Source organism: Xiphophorus maculatus, chromosome 14 (genome assembly GCF_002775205.1).
Source record: "Xiphophorus maculatus strain JP 163 A chromosome 14, X_maculatus-5.0-male, whole genome shotgun sequence".
NCBI lineage: Eukaryota > Metazoa > Chordata > Actinopteri > Cyprinodontiformes > Poeciliidae > Xiphophorus > Xiphophorus maculatus.
Window position 1 is genome coordinate 2,052,864 of NC_036456.1, and position 23,158 is coordinate 2,076,021.

The 23,158-nt window shown below is 38.8% G+C and overlaps 1 protein-coding gene across 7 annotated transcripts in view; it reads right to left on the reverse strand.

Annotated features, from left to right (window-relative positions):
• Positions 1-23,158, reverse strand: part of LOC102219889 (neurexin-2) — an 813,998-nt gene that overhangs the window by 387,249 nt on the left and 403,591 nt on the right. For all 7 annotated transcript variants that reach the window (XM_023346052.1, XM_023346050.1, XM_023346051.1 and 4 more), the window contains 2 exons: positions 21,079-21,460; positions 17,950-18,140 (listed from right to left, as the gene is read on the reverse strand). In XM_023346052.1, coding sequence (XP_023201820.1) covers positions 17,950-18,140; positions 21,079-21,460 — 573 coding nt within the window. The remainder of the gene's footprint in view (positions 1-17,949; positions 18,141-21,078; positions 21,461-23,158) is intronic.

Sequence of the window (23,158 nt, forward strand, 5' to 3'; positions counted from 1 at the left end):
TACTCGTGAGTGACATCATAATTTAGATGAATATCTGTACTTAAATATGCAAACGGGGTTATTGTTACCTGCGGGACTTTGTCTCTGCATGCCTAACTGGTCCTGTTTACGATTGCCTGTTTATCTCATCACATTGATTGCATTGGACAATGGTTTATTTCATGACAGCAGGGCAGGTTGTGAGTACTTTAGCTTCTCCATAATGTCAGGCAAAGGGAATGTATTGGACTTTACCTGCAGGCTGATAAGCATTGGTATGACTAAGTATTGGAAAATAACTCTCCCGCGGTTTTAGCGTGGCAAATGTCACGGTTGGACAGTGGGAGGGAAGCGGGGAGGTTGTCCCATCAGACCGTCAGGTACCAAAACCACACAGAAAAAACAAAGGCATAAAAGCGCACATAGGGTCAGTGGGACTCTGCCTTATGAAAATAAAAATAATAAGAAATAATAAAAAGCTCCAAAGGTCCCCATCTCTTAAGACCGCAGGAGTATTAAATCTATCCAGGGCAATATAACTGAAAAAGGTATGACAATATAAGCATTAGATATCAGTCGATATCAACCATTCACCAATGTATCGTTTTAAACATCCAACACACTGCCAAACTGGTGATGAGACCCTTCCTGTTTTATCTGCTATTTACTCTTCGCTCCTCACCGATTTTTAAAATATTTATCAGTTGTGAGGGACTGTGGAGAAACGTGAAACTGCTCCCACTTACCGAGGCGTACTGTGTGTACCCTGTGAGCCGTGCGCTGTCCAAAGACGGTTGAGGTTTCATAGTCAAGCGCATCAATTGTCTAGCTTTCTCGTGACACATTCCTTCATTTCCCACAATCTAAGTGGATACTAGCAAGTTCGATGAGGTAGTTGGGCGCCTAGCCACGTTTTGTGTCCAACAGGCTAGCCACTGCACAATTGTTTGATGGTCACTTATTAATAATATCAAAATAATCATAACATAATAGCGTAATGGGCTGAATGTTCTGTTCTTTGTGTGGGAAATGTTTGCGTGTTTTTGGGGTCTAATCCCGATATACTAGTGGAGCTAGTTGTGAGGCAGTTGCTATGGCAATCAGTCTGAGCATATTGTAGCCAACAGAGCAAGAAAAATTAAGAATACAAGTGGTTTTCGTTTGTTTTTTTAAAGTGATTTAGCTCTAGTGGCCTTTATTTGAAAATGCTCAGACAGGAAAGTAGGTAATGAGAGAAGAGGGAAGACATGCAGCAAAGATCGCCAGGCCAGGATTCAAACCGGCGACGGCCACATTGAGGACTACTGCCTTTTCATGTGGGTTGTGCTTAACCCCTGCGCCACCACAGAACCACCATACAGGTTATTCTTCAATGGTTTTTCTGCATTTTTTCCCCCTTTTTTTGTTAGCAGCGCAGCAATGGCTGGCAAGTACCGTATTTTCCGCACTATAAGGCGCACCGAAAAACCTTCAATTTTCTCAAAAGCCAAGAGTGCACCTTATAATCCGGTGTGCCTTATATATGGACCAATATTGAGCCACAACAGGTCTCGCAACTACAGTAAGCAGCCGCCGACTTCATTTTCCCCCGTAGAAGAAGAAGCGCGCTGTGCACGCTGGGTTTTGTGTAAAGACCCCAAAATGGCTCCTATTAAGAGACACGCTTACGACGCAGAGTTTAAGCTCAAGGCGATCAGTCACGCAGTAGAACACGGGAATAGAGCAGCAGCGAGAGAATTTAACATGAACGAATCAATGGTGCGGAAGTGGATATATATTGTGATTGCACTAACGTTTGATTTACCGTAACAGTATCAGACTGTTTTTTACACGTTTATTGAATGGAGGAAAAGTTCCCCTCCACTATATGTTATACCTTGCTGTTGTTAAAAGATAAAAACTGTGTCACGAAAATACCACGTCACTGACTTTACCTCGGGGAAAATAATAAAACAGCTGTTTATTCATTTTGGGAATGAACGGAGTTTTCAGAACGCTGGTTTGTAATCTATTAATAAAGTTTGACTGACCTATCTGACTATTTTGTTGACATTCCCTTTATCGCAGTTCCATCTAATGGATGCATAACATAACCCCAGCCTCTACTGGAGCGTCTATTCTATGCGCCTTATAATGCGGTGCGCCTTATATATGAAAAAAAAGTTTTAAAATAGGCCATTCATTGAAGGTGCGCCTTATAGTGCGGAAAATATGGTAAAAGAATTGTCTTTTTGCCTCCCAGCGTTGTGCGCATGTGCATCGTATGGATATTTGACGCCATGCGCTCGTCCTAACATCTGAAGTGTCTTATTCTGAAATTTGAGCAAGGCAGTATGAGAATGAAACATCCAGGTTTCTCCCTAGTATTGAGCTAGGAAGGCTTTTAAAAGAGTTTGGTGGTTGTGCAGCCTGTCCACTGTTATTTAATACAAAACAGCTTCTTTTGGTTCCCTCTTCACATCCATCAGGTTATAAAATATATTAGTCTTTCCAGAAATTTAACATTGGGGTACAAAACCAATATTTAATATTTATATTTAAAAAAGATTAGCCTTTAAAAATAAAAGAAAAACACTAGAAAACTAGTAAGTATGTAAAATATATTTTATATTTTTCAAGTGTAGTTTTACATACCGTTATGTTGAACCATATCAGTTTGTGCTATATGGTTCTGTACCTTGTATGAGCAAAGGGGACAGCAATATTTATCGTTCCTGCAATATGGAAGAATCTTCTCTCCGTTCCGAATGTTGCAAATAGATACGTGGATTTGTATACTTCATTTTACTTCATTTTATTTTTAAAATGAAAATAAAAAACAAAGTTTGAGCATAAAATACATTTCTCAATTATACATGTTATCTACTTTTCTATTTTTCTCTAATGGTGCCCTGCGGGATAATAATTAGCTATGCTACATGCTAAAATTAGCCTTCCCCTGTATGAATTACGAATTTCACTAGTTTACGGCTGTTAATTATATTTTCAACCTAATCTAGAAAAGCGTATTGATTTACTATGTGAAAAAAAATTAAGAAGGTAAAAATACCTTTTGTTGACTTTCTTGGTTTTACATTGTGGATCGTGTGCCGAACATCAATGGAAGAACCTCTCAAACTTCTTTCAATTGACCTCTCAACCCCGCTTCTTTAAGATATTTATACTAGTGATTATGAAAATACGCCCCCTTCATTTCTGGAGTGCAATAGTCCCATTTCCAAATAAGGTATGGGACTGACGGAAAGGTCTGTCCCCGCCCCTTTCTATTTGCTTTTCCTTCTCAAAAATTCAGTAAACCATGTTACAAGTTTGCTGACCCTCTAAAATGCACTAAGTTAAAACTCACGTTCTACTTCGTGTTAAAACTCTTAACATTTGTTCGGTGTGACGAGGTGTTGCTCGCCTTCTCTGTGAATGAATCTGTGTCGTCTGAAAGTGGAGTCCTGGTCAAGAAACGTGGAAACGTTGCATCGGCTCGTGTCCTGCGTGGTCACAGAAGTTTGGAAAATCGGCCTACAATCCTTAAATCGTGTGAAGCAGACTTAAGACTTACAACTCCACTCATCTCGTGGCGACCGCTGCCCTAACGCCAGCGCGTTCGCTATGGTAACGTTTACACATCCCTTCAAAATAAGATACAGATGTGCCACAAAAAACAAACATTTTATTTTCGTGAAAATTTTAACTCAAGATATCGACTAATAATGGATAATGTGGGAAATCACCTCATATCCACTGTTTAGCATGATGCTAGTTTCTCTCCCTGAACATCCCCACATGTTTGTTTTTTTAATTTTTTTTTTCCAGTTATGAGGCACAGTGGCCAAACCTGAAACTGCTGCTGCGCAAGTTAAGCAAAAGGTCGTTGCTAGGTAACCAAAGAATGACTAAGTTGCTAGGTAACCAAAGAGAGCTAGGAAGAACTGCTAAAGTCATGCCTCTGCCTACATCTCCCAGAATGCTGTGCGGTTCTGGATCTGAGTTCAGATTCAAAACTGCTTGGGGATTTTTTGACTCACACTTTTTCCATATCTAAATGTGAAGCTAAAAATTAAACAAAAAATTAGCAAATTTTTTGTTTAAAAATCTGTTACACAAATTCTTTGTGTAACAGATCATTTCACCTCCTCTGGGTGTCACAGACAGAATCTGAGCCTGAGAACCGGCAAGAGGAGAGTTCATATCTACTAGGTAAGGTTTATTTGACTATTTTTATAACTTAGTGTAATTTGTAAGAAATAGGCTATGTAGGAATATATATTTGTGTGTGTGGCTGTGTCGCATTGTGGCTTTGTGTGGGTCAGACACACAACGTGTCTACATTTGTGTGCTTGTAGCCTGTATTTGTGTGGGTCATAAGCATTGTGTTGGTTTTGTGTTTGTATGGGTGGAAATTAAGGCATAAGCAAATTATTACTTATTTTCATGATAAGTAATAATTTGCTTATTACTTATCTTAGTAATAAGCAGATTATTACTAAGGTAAGTAATAATTTGCTTATTACTCATCTTAGTAATAAATAAATTATTAATAAGTAATAATTTGCTCGTCTTAAGCAAATTATTCTCAGGTAACAGAAGATCCTACATCATGGTCCTGCTGCTGACCTCTGGTCTGTTGTCTCCTCTCCGACTCTTTGCTCCTTCTGTTGTGACAATAAACATTTCTTTGAAATATATCAAAAGCAACAGTGAGAACAACTTTTGCAAAGAAAATAAAGAGAACTGGGTTTATTCCTGGCAACAACTATCTATCAAGGAATATTACATGGGTTAACAGCAACATTAATATTCATGTTAACAGGCATTTCATGATATATTGGTATGAATTAACTAGTCATCATCTAGCCAACATTTTGTGGATACAACAACATCAGTCAACTTACATGATTATTTGTAAAAAAAACTGCAACATCTTTTCTGTACTCTGTCCATCTGTGTTGAGCTTCAAGACTCTCCTTAGTGACTCACTGGTGTAACATCAGCATTAGCTTTGTATGCTATTGGTTAGTTCAACGTATCTTCATAGTCTGTCTTGTGGGGAGCCAGAAATCTGAATGGGCAGGGCCACCAAGGGCCAGCAAGGGCCACCAAGCACCACCAAGGGCCACCAAGGGCCACTCCTTTTCCAGTTCAGGCATTCGCCTTGTTAGGCCGACAACAAAGTTTATTTGCTCACAGCTGTTGAAGCCAATAGGACCTCGTCACATCTGCAAAAAGCAGAGACGCAACGCTAAGGCAACTAAAACGGATCCCATCAAAACCTTGACTGCATCTAGACACTGGTGACAAAGGGCAACTTGTGGAGAGCAACCTGTGGAGAGCAACCTGTGGAGAGCAACCTGTGGAGAGCAACTTGTGGAGAGCAATCTGTGGAGAGCAACTTGTGGAGAGCAACTCTCACCTGACATTATGTTTCTCCAATCTGAACCGTTTGCAAATTCAGTTTTCTAGAAATTAATACGACCTTTCTTGAGGACAATGTTCATTATAGTCAATCACCAAAATTTACATCATTTTTGAAATCCTGGGGGAAACCGGAGCACCCGGAGAAAACCCACGGCCATTTTTTTTTTTCTGGTCTAAAATAAGAGATTTATTTTGGGGTTTTGCAAACGGTTCAGAAATTAACTAGACATTTTCTCCTAGTTGCTCTATTATGATGTTTTCTTGCTCTTCTTCTGTTGTGATTTTTTTAGCTTAAAACTGTCCTGTATCCTCTTCCATACGGACGTTTTCTTGCCCGCTGCCTCCACTGGTTCCTCTGACTGGTTTGCCACACAGCTGTCTCTCATGTCTGTGGCCTCAGGTTCTCTCTCTACAACAAAATCATTTGCCTCCTTGTTCGATCCATGAGGAACATTTATGTCCTCTTCCAGTGTTTCTTCTAAGTGATGGTCCTGAATTTTGGCTGCAGAGTCAGAAATGCTGTTTGTGTCTTCCTCATTTCCTTCTTGACACTTTGCCATGTTTTTTCCTGGAGGTCCAAATTCATTTCCATCTTGAAGATCCGATTTCATTTTTTTCTTCTCACAGCCAGAGTGCAGTTTCTGGAAGGCAGTTAGTTCTTTTATAAGATTTTTCTTTTCAGCTTCCAGCTCCATGATTTTTTGCGAGGAAGCTTCCATGTCTTTAGCTCTGTCCTGCTTAAAAATGTCTGCCTGCTGCATCAGGCCAGAAACTTCGACTTCATGTCTGGCTTTAAGTCCCTCAAAAGCAATAGTAGCCAGATCCAGAATACTCTTTAGATGTATTATTGTCTCATTGGATTGTTGTTGCAGGACAGACAACTCTTCTCTTCTTCTCTGGTCCAGATCTTCCTTTTCTGCTCTCAGTGTGTTGATGAGCTCAAGGTCGTTCCTGGCTTTTTCCAGATGTGCTTCGTTCAAACGAGTTATTTCGAGCTGGCAATCCTTGTTTTGTTGTCTTAGCGCAGAAACATCCGCTTCATACGTCCATTTTAGGTTTCTGTATGAATTCTCCTTGTCATCATCATGCTTCAGCTGCATCATGTCAGCAGGGCTGAGAGTCGCTGGACTGTTAACTGTGTCTAGTTCTGCCTTTAACTCTAATGTCTTCTGCATAAAAATCTTCTTGATGGTTCTCTGTGTCTGTAGCTCAATCTTTGTATCCTCCAGTTCTTTTTGGGTGGTCTCCAGCTTTTGGGTCACATCAAACAACCTCGCTCTCTCCTTTTCCAAAATAGATCCAAGTCTTTGGATCTCTCTCTGCATTTCAATGGGAGACGGTCTCTTCTCTACCCAGCCTTGTTCAGCTTTCTCACTGTTGGAGTAAATATCCCTAGACATGTTTATAAAAAGCGCTTTGCGTACGTCTGGACTCGTCAGTAGTGCAGGAAGCAATGACAAGAAGGTAGCAGTTTGTTACATACATACAGTGCTGATGACATCACAAGCATGACTCTAGTTGTGACATCACAGAGTTTTGATTCATCTTTGGAATGATGATGATGTCAGTGTTTGAGAAATCTACCACACTGACCAACCAGCCTCCTCCCCTCCCCATATTGAAATTGGGCTTGGTGGGAGTTGAGGAGGGGGGGGGAGGTTAAAAGTGTTAGGGTGACTGATTTATTCTTTCTGTAGAATAAATAAATTTTGGTTCATGGTTATTTTTTTTTGCTCTTACTGTTTTAGTTTCAGGTGATCCTGGTCCCTTGGCTCTGACACCAAATAATCACATCTAGTTGAAACAAATTGAGGCCATTTTATATGGAAATAGTTGTATTGTCTGTAATGTCAGCATCAATCCATTTGTTTCATAACTGAATCAGAGGATTTTCACAGAATGGAGAGACCAAAGATCTTCATGAATCCCAAGGAACACGGCGGGGAACGGTCAGAGAAAAAGACATAAAAGTTCCAGTTCTAGTTTGTCATAAACCATGTAATTTGTTTTATTGGTATTTTGAACGACTATTCCATGGACTCTAGGCAGAAGTTGCTGGTGGATTGGAAATGAATGGGAAAGCTGCAGTTTTTAGTTTTTAATTTTATGAAGAAAAAAGAAAAAAACAATGCAGGAAGATGCCAACGCCCAATGGGCTTATGTAAAGCTTCCACCAAATAATAAGAAAATAATATGTAATAAAATCCACTAATACAGTCCTTCATTTATTGATTATAAATGCATGAAAAAAAAACGTCTACAAAGTTTGGACGGGAATTTAAATAGCTTGGGAGACTTTAACAGTCGCTAACACAAGTTAGTTTTTGGTGAACATTGTAAAACTTTATTTGATGTTGCTAAAAATTCCAAGTACACCTCGCTGCAGCAAACAGAAAGGGGCGGGACGGACCACTGTCAGTCTCACACCTTATGACTATTTCATTCCGGAAATGAAGGGGGCGCTAGTGACACTATTTCCTGTACCAACCGTGTTATAATAATTATAATAATAATGTATTTTATTTGACAACGCCTTTCAAAACACCAAGAACACTTTCAAAATTAAAAATACAAATTAAACAGTAAAGAAATGGCTACAAAACGTGATATGTCACGTGGTATTTCCCTATTTTATTTTTAAATCTTTATTCAATCTTAATTGAAAATCATATTAGTAACAAACAATCTAAAATAAGCAACAATAAGGAATCATTATGGAGATGTATTTATCTATCCTTACACCCTATCTATTGCAAACAAAAGTCATAAAACATGAATCAAATCAATATTTTGGAGACAAATGTACATTACATTTATCCATCCATGAATTATTATACACGCACGTTTGTCCCTATAGTGGGTCATGAGGGCTGGATCCTGGACAGATCGCCAGTCCATTGCAGATTAAGAAAACAGATGTAAACAAATACTTGCTGGTGCTGAAGTTCCAATAATAGATTGTGATGTTGTGAATGGTACTCTTAAAATAAATAAGTTAAAATCTAAAATATAATAGCCTCTGGCTTATTTAAGAAGAACGAGGTGGAAAAGAGGTTTGGTCAGTAAAACATTTAGTCAACAATTTTGGCCAACTTAGTACGTCCATTCACAGAGCACTTTTGTTGTTTATCTGCCAAACATTTTTCTTATTATTCACATTATGAATATAATTTTGCACTTCTAACAAGTGCCATTCTGAAAACTAGAATATTTTTGGTTGTAGGTGACCTGGCTCAGCTGTTATCATTGTTTACCATAATGTCTCATTGGAAACTTTTGCTATAAGGACTAAACTGACTGGTGTCCCACTATTCCATTTAGAAATTCAATTCTACCAATTGCAATCGATTCATAACATGAAGACCTTAAATATCCAATTGTTGCGAAACCCAAAGTGATTCATTGAAAACTTTAAATGTAGCTTCAACCTGGAAAGACTCACACAGAAAGTAGGTTTTAGAAAGTGTATTTGACAATAAAGTTAAGAATATGAGTGGTTTTTGTTTGTTTTTTTAAAGTGTTTTAGCTCTAGTGGCCTTTATTTGAAAGTAGGTAATGAAAGAAGAGGGAAGACAAAGATCGCCAGGCCAGGATTCAAACCGGCGACGGCCACATTGAGGACTACTGCCTTTTCATGTGGGTTGTGTTTAACCCCTGCGCCACCACAGAACCACCATACGGGTTATTCTTCAATGGTTTTTCTGCATTTTTTCCCCCTTTTGTTGTTAACAGCGCAGCAATGGCTGGCAAGTAAAAGAATCGTCTTTTTGCCTTCCAGCGTTGTGCGCATGTGCACAATTTCCAGATGTAAACAATATCATGCAACAAGTTTAATTTAATGAGTCACTGCTATGTTTTTGAATCGTATGGATCTTTTGACGCCATGCGCTCGCCCTAACATCTGAAGTGTCTTATATTATATTATAAATTATATTAAATATAAATATATTATAAATCACTGAATGGCTTAGCACCACAATACATCAAAGATCTGCTGTTGTTGTATCAACCTTCCAGAACCTCTCAGGTCTTCCGGTTCTGGTTCTGCTCTGCATCCCCAGAACCAGAACCAAACGAGGAGAAGCAGCTTTCAGCATCTATGCACCACAAATTTGGAACAAACTTCCAGAAAACTGTAAACAGCTGAAACACTGACCCCTTTTAAATCTCGACTAAAAACCCACCTGTTTAGAATTGTATTTGAAATGTAATCAATTACAAATTTATTGATGGAACTTGACTTAATGTCGTGTTTTGATTGTTGATTCTATGTTGCTTTGTGTTTCTGTGTTTGTAATGATGTAAAGCACTTTGAAATGCCTTGCTGCTGAAATGTGCTATGCAAATAAAATTTGACTGATTGATTGATTGATTATTCTGAAATTTGAGCAAGGCAGTATGAGAATGAAACATCCAGGTTTCTCCCTAGTATTGAGCTAGGAAGGCTTTTAAAAGAGTTTGGTGGTTGTGCAGCCTGTCCACTGTTATTTAATACAAAACAGCTTCTTTTGGTTCCCTCTTCACATCCATCAGGTTATAAAATATATTAGTCTTTCCAGAAATTTAACATTGGGGTACAAAACCAATATTTAATATTTATATTTAAAAAAGATTAGCCTTTAAAAATAAAAGAAAAACACTAGAAAACTAGTAAGTATGTAAAATATATTTTATATTTTTCAAGTGTAGTTTTACATACCGTTATGTTGAACCATATCAGTTTGTGCTATATGGTTCTGTACCTTGTATGAGCAAAGGGGACAGCAATATTTATCGTTCCTGCAATATGGAAGAATCTTCTCTCCGTTCCGAATGTTGCAAATAGATACGTGGATTTGTATACTTCATTTTACTTCATTTTATTTTTAAAATGAAAATAAAAAACAAAGTTTGAGCATAAAATACATTTCTCAATTATACATGTTATCTACTTTTCTATTTTTCTCTAATGGTGCCCTGCGGGATAATAATTAGCTATGCTACATGCTAAAATTAGCCTTCCCCTGTATGAATTACGAATTTCACTAGTTTACGGCTGTTAATTATATTTTCAACCTAATCTAGAAAAGCGTATTGATTTACTATGTGAAAAAAAATTAAGAAGGTAAAAATACCTTTTGTTGACTTTCTTGGTTTTACATTGTGGATCGTGTGCCGAACATCAATGGAAGAACCTCTCAAACTTCTTTCAATTGACCTCTCAACCCCGCTTCTTTAAGATATTTATACTAGTGATTATGAAAATACGCCCCCTTCATTTCTGGAGTGCAATAGTCCCATTTCCAAATAAGGTATGGGACTGACGGAAAGGTCTGTCCCCGCCCCTTTCTATTTGCTTTTCCTTCTCAAAAATTCAGTAAACCATGTTACAAGTTTGCTGACCCTCTAAAATGCACTAAGTTAAAACTCACGTTCTACTTCGTGTTAAAACTCTTAACATTTGTTCGGTGTGACGAGGTGTTGCTCGCCTTCTCTGTGAATGAATCTGTGTCGTCTGAAAGTGGAGTCCTGGTCAAGAAACGTGGAAACGTTGCATCGGCTCGTGTCCTGCGTGGTCACAGAAGTTTGGAAAATCGGCCTACAATCCTTAAATCGTGTGAAGCAGACTTAAGACTTACAACTCCACTCATCTCGTGGCGACCGCTGCCCTAACGCCAGCGCGTTCGCTATGGTAACGTTTACACATCCCTTCAAAATAAGATACAGATGTGCCACAAAAAACAAACATTTTATTTTCGTGAAAATTTTAACTCAAGATATCGACTAATAATGGATAATGTGGGAAATCACCTCATATCCACTGTTTAGCATGATGCTAGTTTCTCTCCCTGAACATCCCCACATGTTTGTTTTTTTAATTTTTTTTTTCCAGTTATGAGGCACAGTGGCCAAACCTGAAACTGCTGCTGCGCAAGTTAAGCAAAAGGTCGTTGCTAGGTAACCAAAGAATGACTAAGTTGCTAGGTAACCAAAGAGAGCTAGGAAGAACTGCTAAAGTCATGCCTCTGCCTACATCTCCCAGAATGCTGTGCGGTTCTGGATCTGAGTTCAGATTCAAAACTGCTTGGGGATTTTTTGACTCACACTTTTTCCATATCTAAATGTGAAGCTAAAAATTAAACAAAAAATTAGCAAATTTTTTGTTTAAAAATCTGTTACACAAATTCTTTGTGTAACAGATCATTTCACCTCCTCTGGGTGTCACAGACAGAATCTGAGCCTGAGAACCGGCAAGAGGAGAGTTCATATCTACTAGGTAAGGTTTATTTGACTATTTTTATAACTTAGTGTAATTTGTAAGAAATAGGCTATGTAGGAATATATATTTGTGTGTGTGGCTGTGTCGCATTGTGGCTTTGTGTGGGTCAGACACACAACGTGTCTACATTTGTGTGCTTGTAGCCTGTATTTGTGTGGGTCATAAGCATTGTGTTGGTTTTGTGTTTGTATGGGTGGAAATTAAGGCATAAGCAAATTATTACTTATTTTCATGATAAGTAATAATTTGCTTATTACTTATCTTAGTAATAAGCAGATTATTACTAAGGTAAGTAATAATTTGCTTATTACTCATCTTAGTAATAAATAAATTATTAATAAGTAATAATTTGCTCGTCTTAAGCAAATTATTCTCAGGTAACAGAAGATCCTACATCATGGTCCTGCTGCTGACCTCTGGTCTGTTGTCTCCTCTCCGACTCTTTGCTCCTTCTGTTGTGACAATAAACATTTCTTTGAAATATATCAAAAGCAACAGTGAGAACAACTTTTGCAAAGAAAATAAAGAGAACTGGGTTTATTCCTGGCAACAACTATCTATCAAGGAATATTACATGGGTTAACAGCAACATTAATATTCATGTTAACAGGCATTTCATGATATATTGGTATGAATTAACTAGTCATCATCTAGCCAACATTTTGTGGATACAACAACATCAGTCAACTTACATGATTATTTGTAAAAAAAACTGCAACATCTTTTCTGTACTCTGTCCATCTGTGTTGAGCTTCAAGACTCTCCTTAGTGACTCACTGGTGTAACATCAGCATTAGCTTTGTATGCTATTGGTTAGTTCAACGTATCTTCATAGTCTGTCTTGTGGGGAGCCAGAAATCTGAATGGGCAGGGCCACCAAGGGCCACCAAGGGCCACCAAGGGCCACTCCTTTTCCAGTTCAGGCATTCGCCTTGTTAGGCCGACAACAAAGTTTATTTGCTCACAGCTGTTGAAGCCAATAGGACCTCGTCACATCTGCAAAAAGCAGAGACGCAACGCTAAGGCAACTAAAACGGATCCCATCAAAACCTTGACTGCATCTAGACACTGGTGACAAAGGGCAACTTGTGGAGAGCAACCTGTGGAGAGCAACTTGTGGAGAGAAACCTGTGGAGAGCAACCTGTGGAGAGCAACTTGTGGAGAGAAACCTGTGGAGAGCAACCTATGGAGAGCAACTTGTGGAGAGAAACCTGTGGAGAGCAACTCTCACCTGACATTATGTTTCTCTAATCTGAACCGTTTGCAAATTCAGTTTTCTAGAAATTAATACGACCTTTCTTGAGGACAATGTTCATTATAGTCAATCACCAAAATTTACATCATTTTTGAAATCCTGGGGGAAACCGGAGCACCGGGAGAAAACCCATGGCCATTTTTTTTTTCTGGTCTAAAATAAGAGATTTATTTTGGGGTTTTGCAAACGGTTCAGAAATTAACTAGACATTTTCTCCTAGTTGCTCTATTATGATGTTTTCTTGCTCTTCTTCTGTTGTGATTTTTTTAGCTTAAAACTGTCCTGTATCCTCTTCCATACGGACGTTTTCTTGCCCGCTGCCTCCACTGGTTCCTCTGACTGGTTTGCCACACAGCTGTCTCTCATGTCTGTGGCCTCAGGTTCTCTCTCTACAACAAAATCATTTGCCTCCTTGTTCGATCCATGAGGAACATTTATGTCCTCTTCCAGTGTTTCTTCTAAGTGATGGTCCTGAATTTTGGCTGCAGAGTCAGAAATGCTGTTTGTGACTTCCTCATTTCCTTCTTGACACTTTGCCATGTTTTTTCCTGGAGGTCCAAATTCATTTCCATCTTGAAGATCCGATTTCATTTTTTTCTTCTCACAGCCAGAGTGCAGTTTCTGGAAGGCAGTTAGTTCTTTTATAAGATTTTTCTTTTCAGCTTCCAGCTCCATGATTTTCAGAGAGGAAGCTTCCTTGTCTTTAGCTCTGTCCTGCTTAAAAATGTCTGCCTGCTGCATCAGGCCAGAAACTTCGACTTCATGTCTGGCTTTAAGTCCCTCAAAAGCAATAGTAGCCAGATCCAGAATACTCTTTAGATGTATTATTGTCTCATTGGATTGTTGTTGCAGGACAGACAACTCTTCTCTTCTTCTCTGGTCCAGATCTTCCTTTTCTGCTCTCAGTGTGTTGATGAGCTCAAGGTCGTTCCTGGCTTTTTCCAGATGTGCTTCGTTCAAACGAGTTATTTCGAGCTGGCAATCCTTGTTTTGTTGTCTTAGCGCAGAAACATCCGCTTCATACGTCCATTTTAGGTTTCTGTATGAATTCTCCTTGTCATCATCATGCTTCAGCTGCATCATGTCAGCAGGGCTGAGAGTCGCTGGACTGTTAACTGTGTCTAGTTCTGCCTTTAACTCTAATGTCTTCTGCATAAAAATCTTCTTGATGGTTCTCTGTGTCTGTAGCTCAATCTTTGTATCCTCCAGTTTTTTTTGGGTGGTCTCCAGCTTTTGGGTCACATCAAACAACCTCGCTCTCTCCTTTTCCAAAATAGATCCAAGTCTTTGGATCTCTCTGCATTTCAATGGGAGACGGTCTCTTCTCTACCCAGCCTTGTTCAGCTTTCTCACTGTTGGAGTAAATATCCCTAGACATGTTTATAAAAAGCGCTTTGCGTACGTCTGGACTCGTCAGTAGTGCAGGAAGCAATGACAAGAAGGTAGCAGTTTGTTACATACATACAGTGCTGATGACATCACAAGCATGACTCTAGTTGTGACATCACAGAGTTTTGATTCATCTTTGGAATGATGATGATGTCAGTGTTTGAGAAATCTACCACACTGACCAACCAGCCTCCTCCCCTCCCCATATTGAAATTGGGCTTGGTGGGAGTTGAGGAGGGGGGGGGAGGTTAAAAGTGTTAGGGTGACTGATTTATTCTTTCTGTAGAATAAATAAATTTTGGTTCATGGTTATTTTTTTTTGCTCTTACTGTTTTAGTTTCAGGTGATCCTGGTCCCTTGGCTCTGACACCAAATAATCACATCTAGTTGAAACAAATTGAGGCCATTTTATATGGAAATAGTTGTATTGTCTGTAATGTCAGCATCAATCCATTTGTTTCATAACTGAATCAGAGGATTTTCACAGAATGGAGAGACCAAAGATCTTCATGAATCCCAAGGAACACGGCGGGGAACGGTCAGAGATAAAGACATAAAAGTTCCAGTTCTAGTTTGTCATAAACCATGTAATTTGTTTTATTGGTATTTTGAACGACTATTCCATGGACTCTAGGCAGAAGTTGCTGGTGGATTGGAAATGAATGGGAAAGCTGCAGTTTTTAGTTTTTAATTTTATGAAGAAAAAAGAAAAAAACAATGCAGGAAGATGCCAACGCCCAATGGGCTTATGTAAAGCTTCCACCAAATAATAAGAAAATAATATGTAATAAAATCCACTAATACAGTCCTTCATTTATTGATTATAAATGCATGAAAAAAAAACGTCTACAAAGTTTGGACGGGAATTTAAATAGCTTGGGAGACTTTAACAGTCGCTAACACAAGTTAGTTTTTGGTGAACATTGTAAAACTTTATTTGATGTTGCTAAAAATTCCAAGTACACCTCGCTGCAGCAAACAGAAAGGGGCGGGACGGACCACTGTCAGTCTCACACCTTATGACTATTTCATTCCGGAAATGAAGGGGGCGCTAGTGACACTATTTCCTGTACCAACCGTGTTATAATAATTATAATAATAATGTATTTTATTTGACAACGCCTTTCAAAACACCAAGAACACTTTCAAAATTAAAAATACAAATTAAACAGTAAAGAAATGGCTACAAAACGTGATATGTCACGTGGTATTTCCCTATTTTATTTTTAAATCTTTATTCAATCTTAATTGAAAATCATATTAGTAACAAACAATCTAAAATAAGCAACAATAAGGAATCATTATGGAGATGTATTTATCTATCCTTACACCCTATCTATTGCAAACAAAAGTCATAAAACATGAATCAAATCAATATTTTGGAGACAAATGTACATTACATTTATCCATCCATGAATTATTATACACGCACGTTTGTCCCTATAGTGGGTCATGAGGGCTGGATCCTGGACAGATCGCCAGTCCATTGCAGATTAAGAAAACAGATGTAAACAAATACTTGCTGGTGCTGAAGTTCCAATAATAGATTGTGATGTTGTGAATGGTACTCTTAAAATAAATAAGTTAAAATCTAAAATATAATAGCCTCTGGCTTATTTAAGAAGAACGAGGTGGAAAAGAGGTTTGGTCAGTAAAACATTTAGTCAACAATTTTGGCCAACTTAGTACGTCCATTCACAGAGCACTTTTGTTGTTTATCTGCCAAACATTTTTCTTATTATTCACATTATGAATATAATTTTGCACTTCTAACAAGTGCCATTCTGAAAACTAGAATATTTTTGGTTGTAGGTGACCTGGCTCAGCTGTTATCATTGTTTACCATAATGTCTCATTGGAAACTTTTGCTATAAGGACTAAACTGACTGGTGTCCCACTATTCCATTTAGAAATTCAATTCTACCAATTGCAATCGATTCATAACATGAAGACCTTAAATATCCAATTGTTGCGAAACCCAAAGTGATTCATTGAAAACTTTAAATGTAGCTTCAACCTGGAAAGACTCACACAGAAAGTAGGTTTTAGAAAGTGTATTTGACAATAAAGTTAAGAATATGAGTGGTTTTTGTTTGTTTTTTTAAAGTGTTTTAGCTCTAGTGGCCTTTATTTGAAAGTAGGTAATGAAAGAAGAGGGAAGACAAAGATCGCCAGGCCAGGATTCAAACCGGCGACGGCCACATTGAGGACTACTGCCTTTTCATGTGGGTTGTGTTTAACCCCTGCGCCACCACAGAACCACCATACGGGTTATTCTTCAATGGTTTTTCTGCATTTTTTCCCCCTTTTGTTGTTAACAGCGCAGCAATGGCTGGCAAGTAAAAGAATCGTCTTTTTGCCTTCCAGCGTTGTGCGCATGTGCACAATTTCCAGATGTAAACAATATCATGCAACAAGTTTAATTTAATGAGTCACTGCTATGTTTTTGAATCGTATGGATCTTTTGACGCCATGCGCTCGCCCTAACATCTGAAGTGTCTTATATTATATTATAAATTATATTAAATATAAATATATTATAAATCACTGAATGGCTTAGCACCACAATACATCAAAGATCTGCTGTTGTTGTATCAACCTTCCAGAACCTCTCAGGTCTTCCGGTTCTGGTTCTGCTCTGCATCCCCAGAACCAGAACCAAACGAGGAGAAGCAGCTTTCAGCATCTATGCACCACAAATTTGGAACAAACTTCCAGAAAACTGTAAACAGCTGAAACACTGACCCCTTTTAAATCTCGACTAAAAACCCACCTGTTTAGAATTGTATTTGAAATGTAATCAATTACAAATTTATTGATGGAACTTGACTTAATGCTGTGTTTTGATTGTTGATTCTATGTTGCTTTGTGTTTCTGTGTTTGTAATGATGTAAAGCACTTTGAAATGCCTTGCTGCTGAAATGTGCTATGCAAATAAAATTTGACTGATTGATTGATTGATTATTCTGAAATTTGAGCAAGGCAGTATGAGAATGAAACATCCAGGTTTCTCCCTAGTATTGAGCTAGGAAGGCTTTTAAAAGAGTTTGGTGGTTGTGCAGCCTGTCCACTGTTATTTAATACAAAACAGCTTCTTTTGGTTCCCTCTTCACATCCATCAGGTTCTACTTCGACCTAAAAAAAAACTCTCCAAAGCCTCCAAATTGAATATTAGAAGAAAAAAAAAACTTGCAATTACAAAAGCTGTCATTTTCCTGCTTCCCAGCAGACCTGAGATTTTTAAGGTTTTTGGAGAAACATTTGACCATAGTTATTTCAAAAATAATTCACAAGCGCAAAGCACGACGCATTAAATCATTGCTGTTATTCTTTTTTGGAATAGAGCACATTCATAAAAAAAAAAAAAAAAAAAAGAGAAGGCTGACATTCTCTACATCCAACACAAAAAGCGAGTTTTCCTTGTGGAAAAAGAAAATCAAAGCTTTTAAACAAGACTAAGTCTTAAAGGCTGTTTGTATTCTGAAAGTGGAACTAATGTAGATTTCTGCCTCAATGTGTTCGTGGCCACTCTCCAACAACACTTCAGGGGCAGAACGGAAGGATGGCGCGTGCTTATTCCCTTTAAGTGATCACGTTTCATGGAGGATGTCGCAGTCCCACACGAGAAGAAAAAGAAAAAAAACACCCCGTCCTTACCTTTGAGGTCCAGGTTGCGGGCTCCGTTGGAGTGCTGCGTCACGGTGCGCGAGTCGATCTTCAGCGTGTGTACATTGTTGGCATCCCGGGACACCACCACGTTGTGCCACTGATTGTCGTTGAGCGGCTTGTCTGAGTTGCCCTTCATCAGCGACGGGCCGTTGCCGAGATCAAAGACGTAGTGAACGTACCTGTGAGGAAAGGAAGCAAAGTATTACATTCATGTTGCTGTTTTTGGCTTGGTACATCACCGACTACAGCCAAGGAGAATCTAAAATATGCTTAAATAACATTGAAAAGAATAAAAACAAAATGGTAAATGAATTGCAGTAAGTAATTCATGTGGCATTCAGTCAATGTCAGTCAGTAAAAATTTGCGTCTTTACTGTCTAGTTAAGGCTCTCATAACACATTCAAAGCCAAACAGACACAGACTCTATAGTTTGGCTGAATGCGAATCTTCTAAATCCCAACTTGAAGGGTGTAAATATTTATTAAATCACTTACTTTTATTATCATTGTTTAGTAGGGATGCACCGATCAGATATCGGTGTCACTTCCGATACCAATATCTGAGGATTAGTATCGTCCGATACAGAAAAACAGCTGAACTAAGTTAAAACATTTTATTTTTAAACACAGACATAAATGTACTGTCATAACTGGTCAAACTTATTTGGTAACTCTGCACCAGTACAGCACGCTTAACACTTAAATACACCAATAGCTTCACAAGCTTGGTCAAACAAGGAAAAATAACACAACTTTAATTATGTCAGTCAGCGGAATTGAGAGTAGAACAGCCAATGTGAAACAAAAAGTAAAGAAACAAACAATAGTTTGATAACTTCAGCTAAACATGTAAAAATGAACTAACAAATATTTTTTTTCAGATGGTTCAGAAAGTACAAGTAGGAATGCCAAATAATGTAAAATAAAGCATGAGAGGAAAAAGTATAGAATTAGATTGAGTAGACGGGGCACCGACAAGCGATCCAGAATTTTATTCAAAATTGAAGCCAATGCAGACACAGATATTAATTTCGGATAGGTGAAAGTAGAAATCAGTTTTCAAATTAGAGGTCAAGATGACCTCTACAGCATTTTGTTTATGTCAAAGAAACCAAATGATCTTGATTGTGATCGATTTTGAAAGCTAGAAAATGGCTAAAACCTTCGAGGGGTCGAATGCTTTGCATAGGCATTGTAATTGCGTTGATTTGTTGTACCTAATAAAGCGGCCACTGAGTGTATGTTCCTTGGTAAAATCTGTGGGAAAAACATAATCAAGGTTTACGCTCCACGCGGGAACGCATTTGTTTTTTGCTTTCATGTTGTACTGACCTGAAAATTGAAAAGCGTCCCTCTCTCCTAACACCGTTTGTTCACACAAATGGAACCAACGCATCCTTCTCCGAGTCAAAATATGGCTCTCTTTTGTATTTCTGATTGAGATTACTGCTGCGCATTTATTCAGGGGTTTTTTTTTTTGTTTGTTTTTTCTCACCTTGATCTGAATTCTTCTGTGATGCATATTGTCTTCGTGGCAGTAGCGGCTTAAAAGCTTTTGCGTGCAACAATGCCGACAGCAGACCACAAGAGACAGAGAGAGACAAAAGGAAACACGCCTGTCTTTGATAGTCTAATTAAAGAGCAGCTTTTATGCTGGTACAATTCACAAACTTAACCTGTTTAACTCAATGCTAGTCTTTCCAGGGCTCCAACAGATGTCGGTTCTGAAAAGACAGAATGCTTAACCCAAACCCTCGCTGGATCCAGTGTTCTTTCTCAGGTAGTGTGCTGTAAGATCAGCACTCGTCGGAGTAAATGAAGTGGAGCACACGGAAAAGTTCCAGATGTTTGCGGCTTCAGTGAAACAGACAACAACTAAAAAGCCTTTCCAGTTCACGTCCAACTATGGCGATATGTGCAAGCAGCGTAATCTAGACCTGTGATCAGTGCCGCGTTTCTCCTATAAACTTCAAGACACTGGCAATAAATCTCACTAGGGTTGGCTATATGCTGCGACAGACTGGTGACCTGTCCAGGGTGAACCCCGCCTCTCGCCCAGAACGTTAGCTGGAGATGGACACCAGCACCTCTCCCAACCCCAGTAGGGACAAGAGTGTTAGAACATGGATGGATGGGTGGATGGGTTGGCTATATGGATCAAGTTACATGATCAGGATATTTGAACATGTACAGCAGGATGAGCTCTAGCACTTAGGTAGAAAAATCATGATTCAGAGGAGTGGCCCTGATGCCCATAGAGAGGAACGGATAGTTTTCGAATTGCTAATTTAAGGGTTTTTTTCACATCTGATAGTCCGGTAGATTCGGTTTAGCTGGAGAAAGAAATTGCAGCATTTGTAACAATTTCAGCTGCTGCTGTTCACGTTCACTCTGCATTGTGTCAAACCAGCCAAACCCTCCGAGTAACTTGTTCACCTCCTCGCCTGTAGTGGCGCTACACCTAAAACCACTAAATGAAACGACACAAAAACCCCTGAGAAAGACACGACTGCGACTGTTTTTCCTTCCTGAAAAAAGTGAAGTTGTGTCAGATTTTTAGCGGTTGTAGGAATTCACTTTTGCTCTTGGCGAAAGACCACAAGCAATTTCACCTGTTAGCGCTAGATTTCCTGGTTTTGTGGAAGAGTCTCTGTTCCGCTTGATGTTCGAACCGAACCAGAGTTCACTTCAACCGAACCGCGACCTACGTTTGTAGGCGTAGGTCCCTTCAAGCAAACCGCGCCTTCTTGGCAACTAACTACTGTTTGATTAGAGCTGACTAAACATGGCTGTGCAACTGGTGTGAATGATTCCCAAGTTGCACACAGCTGGGGTTTTATTACTATTTGCATGAGTTCTGAAGGCAATTGGTCACACTTTAATTAATCTAAGGGTATGTAAAATTTTTTGAAAACTATGTATCCTCCTACAACTGTGCGTTAATATTCGTTGTATACTTTTAAAAGTATTTACAACAAAGAGTAAACCCAATCCAGTATGCAGTTGTGTTTAACACCAACCCCTGGTGATTAAAAACATAAAAACAAGGGAAAACCTTGGTGGTCAATATTAATAAAAAAATATTATATTCTGGAAGTCAGCTGAACAGAAACTCACCCTTTTACCAGTTCCACAACGATGAAGTCGTTCCCATCTCCAGAGTTGAAGAGCATGAGGCCATCCGGCGTGGTGGTTTTGAACTGAAAGAACAGGTGCATGGAGGCGTAGGCCTGCAAAGTGGCTAACGCTAAGTAGCTGCCTTTCGTTCGAAACGTCACAGGATCGGCGATGATGTGCCTCATGCCAAAGCGGGCGTTCAGTTCGCAGTAGGAGATGTCCCCGTTCTTACACTGATCCAGGTAGGGTAGGCTGTTGAAGGACAGGCCCTGCAGGTGGCCAATAAAGTTTGAAGGCACGACGGAAATGAAGCGGCGCTCCGTCATGATGCCCGTCTCGATGTTGTGGAACTCTAGGCGTGTGTGGGCACCGGTCATCTGGCCTGGACACACAGAATCACAGGATTTACAGTATGTGTGTATTTACCGACTTATAGCGGAAACACTGACTTCCTTTAAATCTCGACTAGAGTTGCTTTTGAAACATAATCAATTACAAATTTAATAATGGCACTTGACTTAATGTAACGTTTTGATTGTTGATTCTATGTTGCATGACTTTGGGTTTTTGTGTTTGTTATGATGTAAAGCACTTTGAAATGCCTTGCTGCTAAATGTGCTATGCAAATAAAATTTGATTACGTTTCTCCAAACGTAAATATTTCATGACTATATTTTTATATCAGACAAAAATAACCAGAGTACACACCAAAATTAGCTTTAAATGAATGTTTTCGAACTGGCACTAACCTGGCCTTCCTTTTTGCCTAGTTAAACTTAGTTTTGTTAGATACAACAAGGTCTGATTACTGCTAGTCATTTCAAGAATTATTGGAAAATTATTAGCACCTCACTAAGAACCAAAGGTAGGTTAAAAGGTCTAAAAAAAAAGAAGAAAACAAAGAATTTGACTACTATCAAGCTAACATTTCTAAGGCTTTGGGATTCTAGGGAGTCCCAAAGTTGCCAGTCAAATGTATATTAGCGTCACATTCAGAAGGAACCCAAAGCAGCATCTGAAGCCATGCAGATCACAACTGACTCAGTTTTAGGTCAGCTTTTGTTGACTCAACAATAGAAATGAGACGGGGGGGGGGATGACCTCCATAGCAAAGCTGACTAAATGAATATTTAGGGAGCCAATTCTTAACATGGGGACAGGTTTTTTTTCTCCTTTAAATCACAAATCCATCATTTCAAAACTGTATTTTGTATTTACTCAGGTTATCTTTGATATTGAAATTTGTTTGATGATCTGAAACATTGAAATGGAACAACAAAGAAAAAAAAAAAAAGGAAAGAATATATATACATTCATCAATGTTATTCTAATAACTGTGTTTCTGTCCATATAATGGTCTAAATTACTTTTGCTAAAAGTGATTTTCTTTTTTGCCTAAATTATCTTTTGGCAAAAAATAAATTAATCCATTATTTTAGAAACATGGCAATATTTACTTTTTAAGCCGACTGCGACACCAATAGAATCAACTTGTGTGGAAACCTTTTTTGTGTGCATTTTAATCTCCTACTGACCAAATGAACATGCACTGATGAATATTTTGTCTAATTATTTTAGAGTTTACTGCCTTTAGAAAATCCTAAATTGATCACGCTTGCTTTGTTTTCTGTTCTTACGGCCTCCTGTGAACTACATTGCAAAACCGTAATGCAGAAAATCTCTTGATATGGCTCTATAGTCTGCTGATTGGATAATGCTTAAGAGGGAGTTGTGGAGTAATTAGGCTCAGCAGAATTTCGTTCAGAAATGACGCCCCCCCCAATAAAGCTGCTCAGTGCTCAGTTCGGACCCCTGGGGGCTTTACTTTTTCTCTAAATGTGAAACGGTTCCTGAGTCAGTCGGGACTTCACAGGGTCACTCTTTGCTTCTGGCTCCTTGCATATTCGCTCCTTATTCTCACCTTTCTCTCTCTCTCTCTCTCTCTCTCTCTCTCTCTCTCTCTCTCTCTCTCTCTCTTTTTTTGGCCCTTCCGTTCTTTCACCTGGGGCCACAGTGCTGCGACTAAGCCACTTCTCTTGACCTTTCATCCGTCTTCTGTTATCAGTGCATAATATTCCTC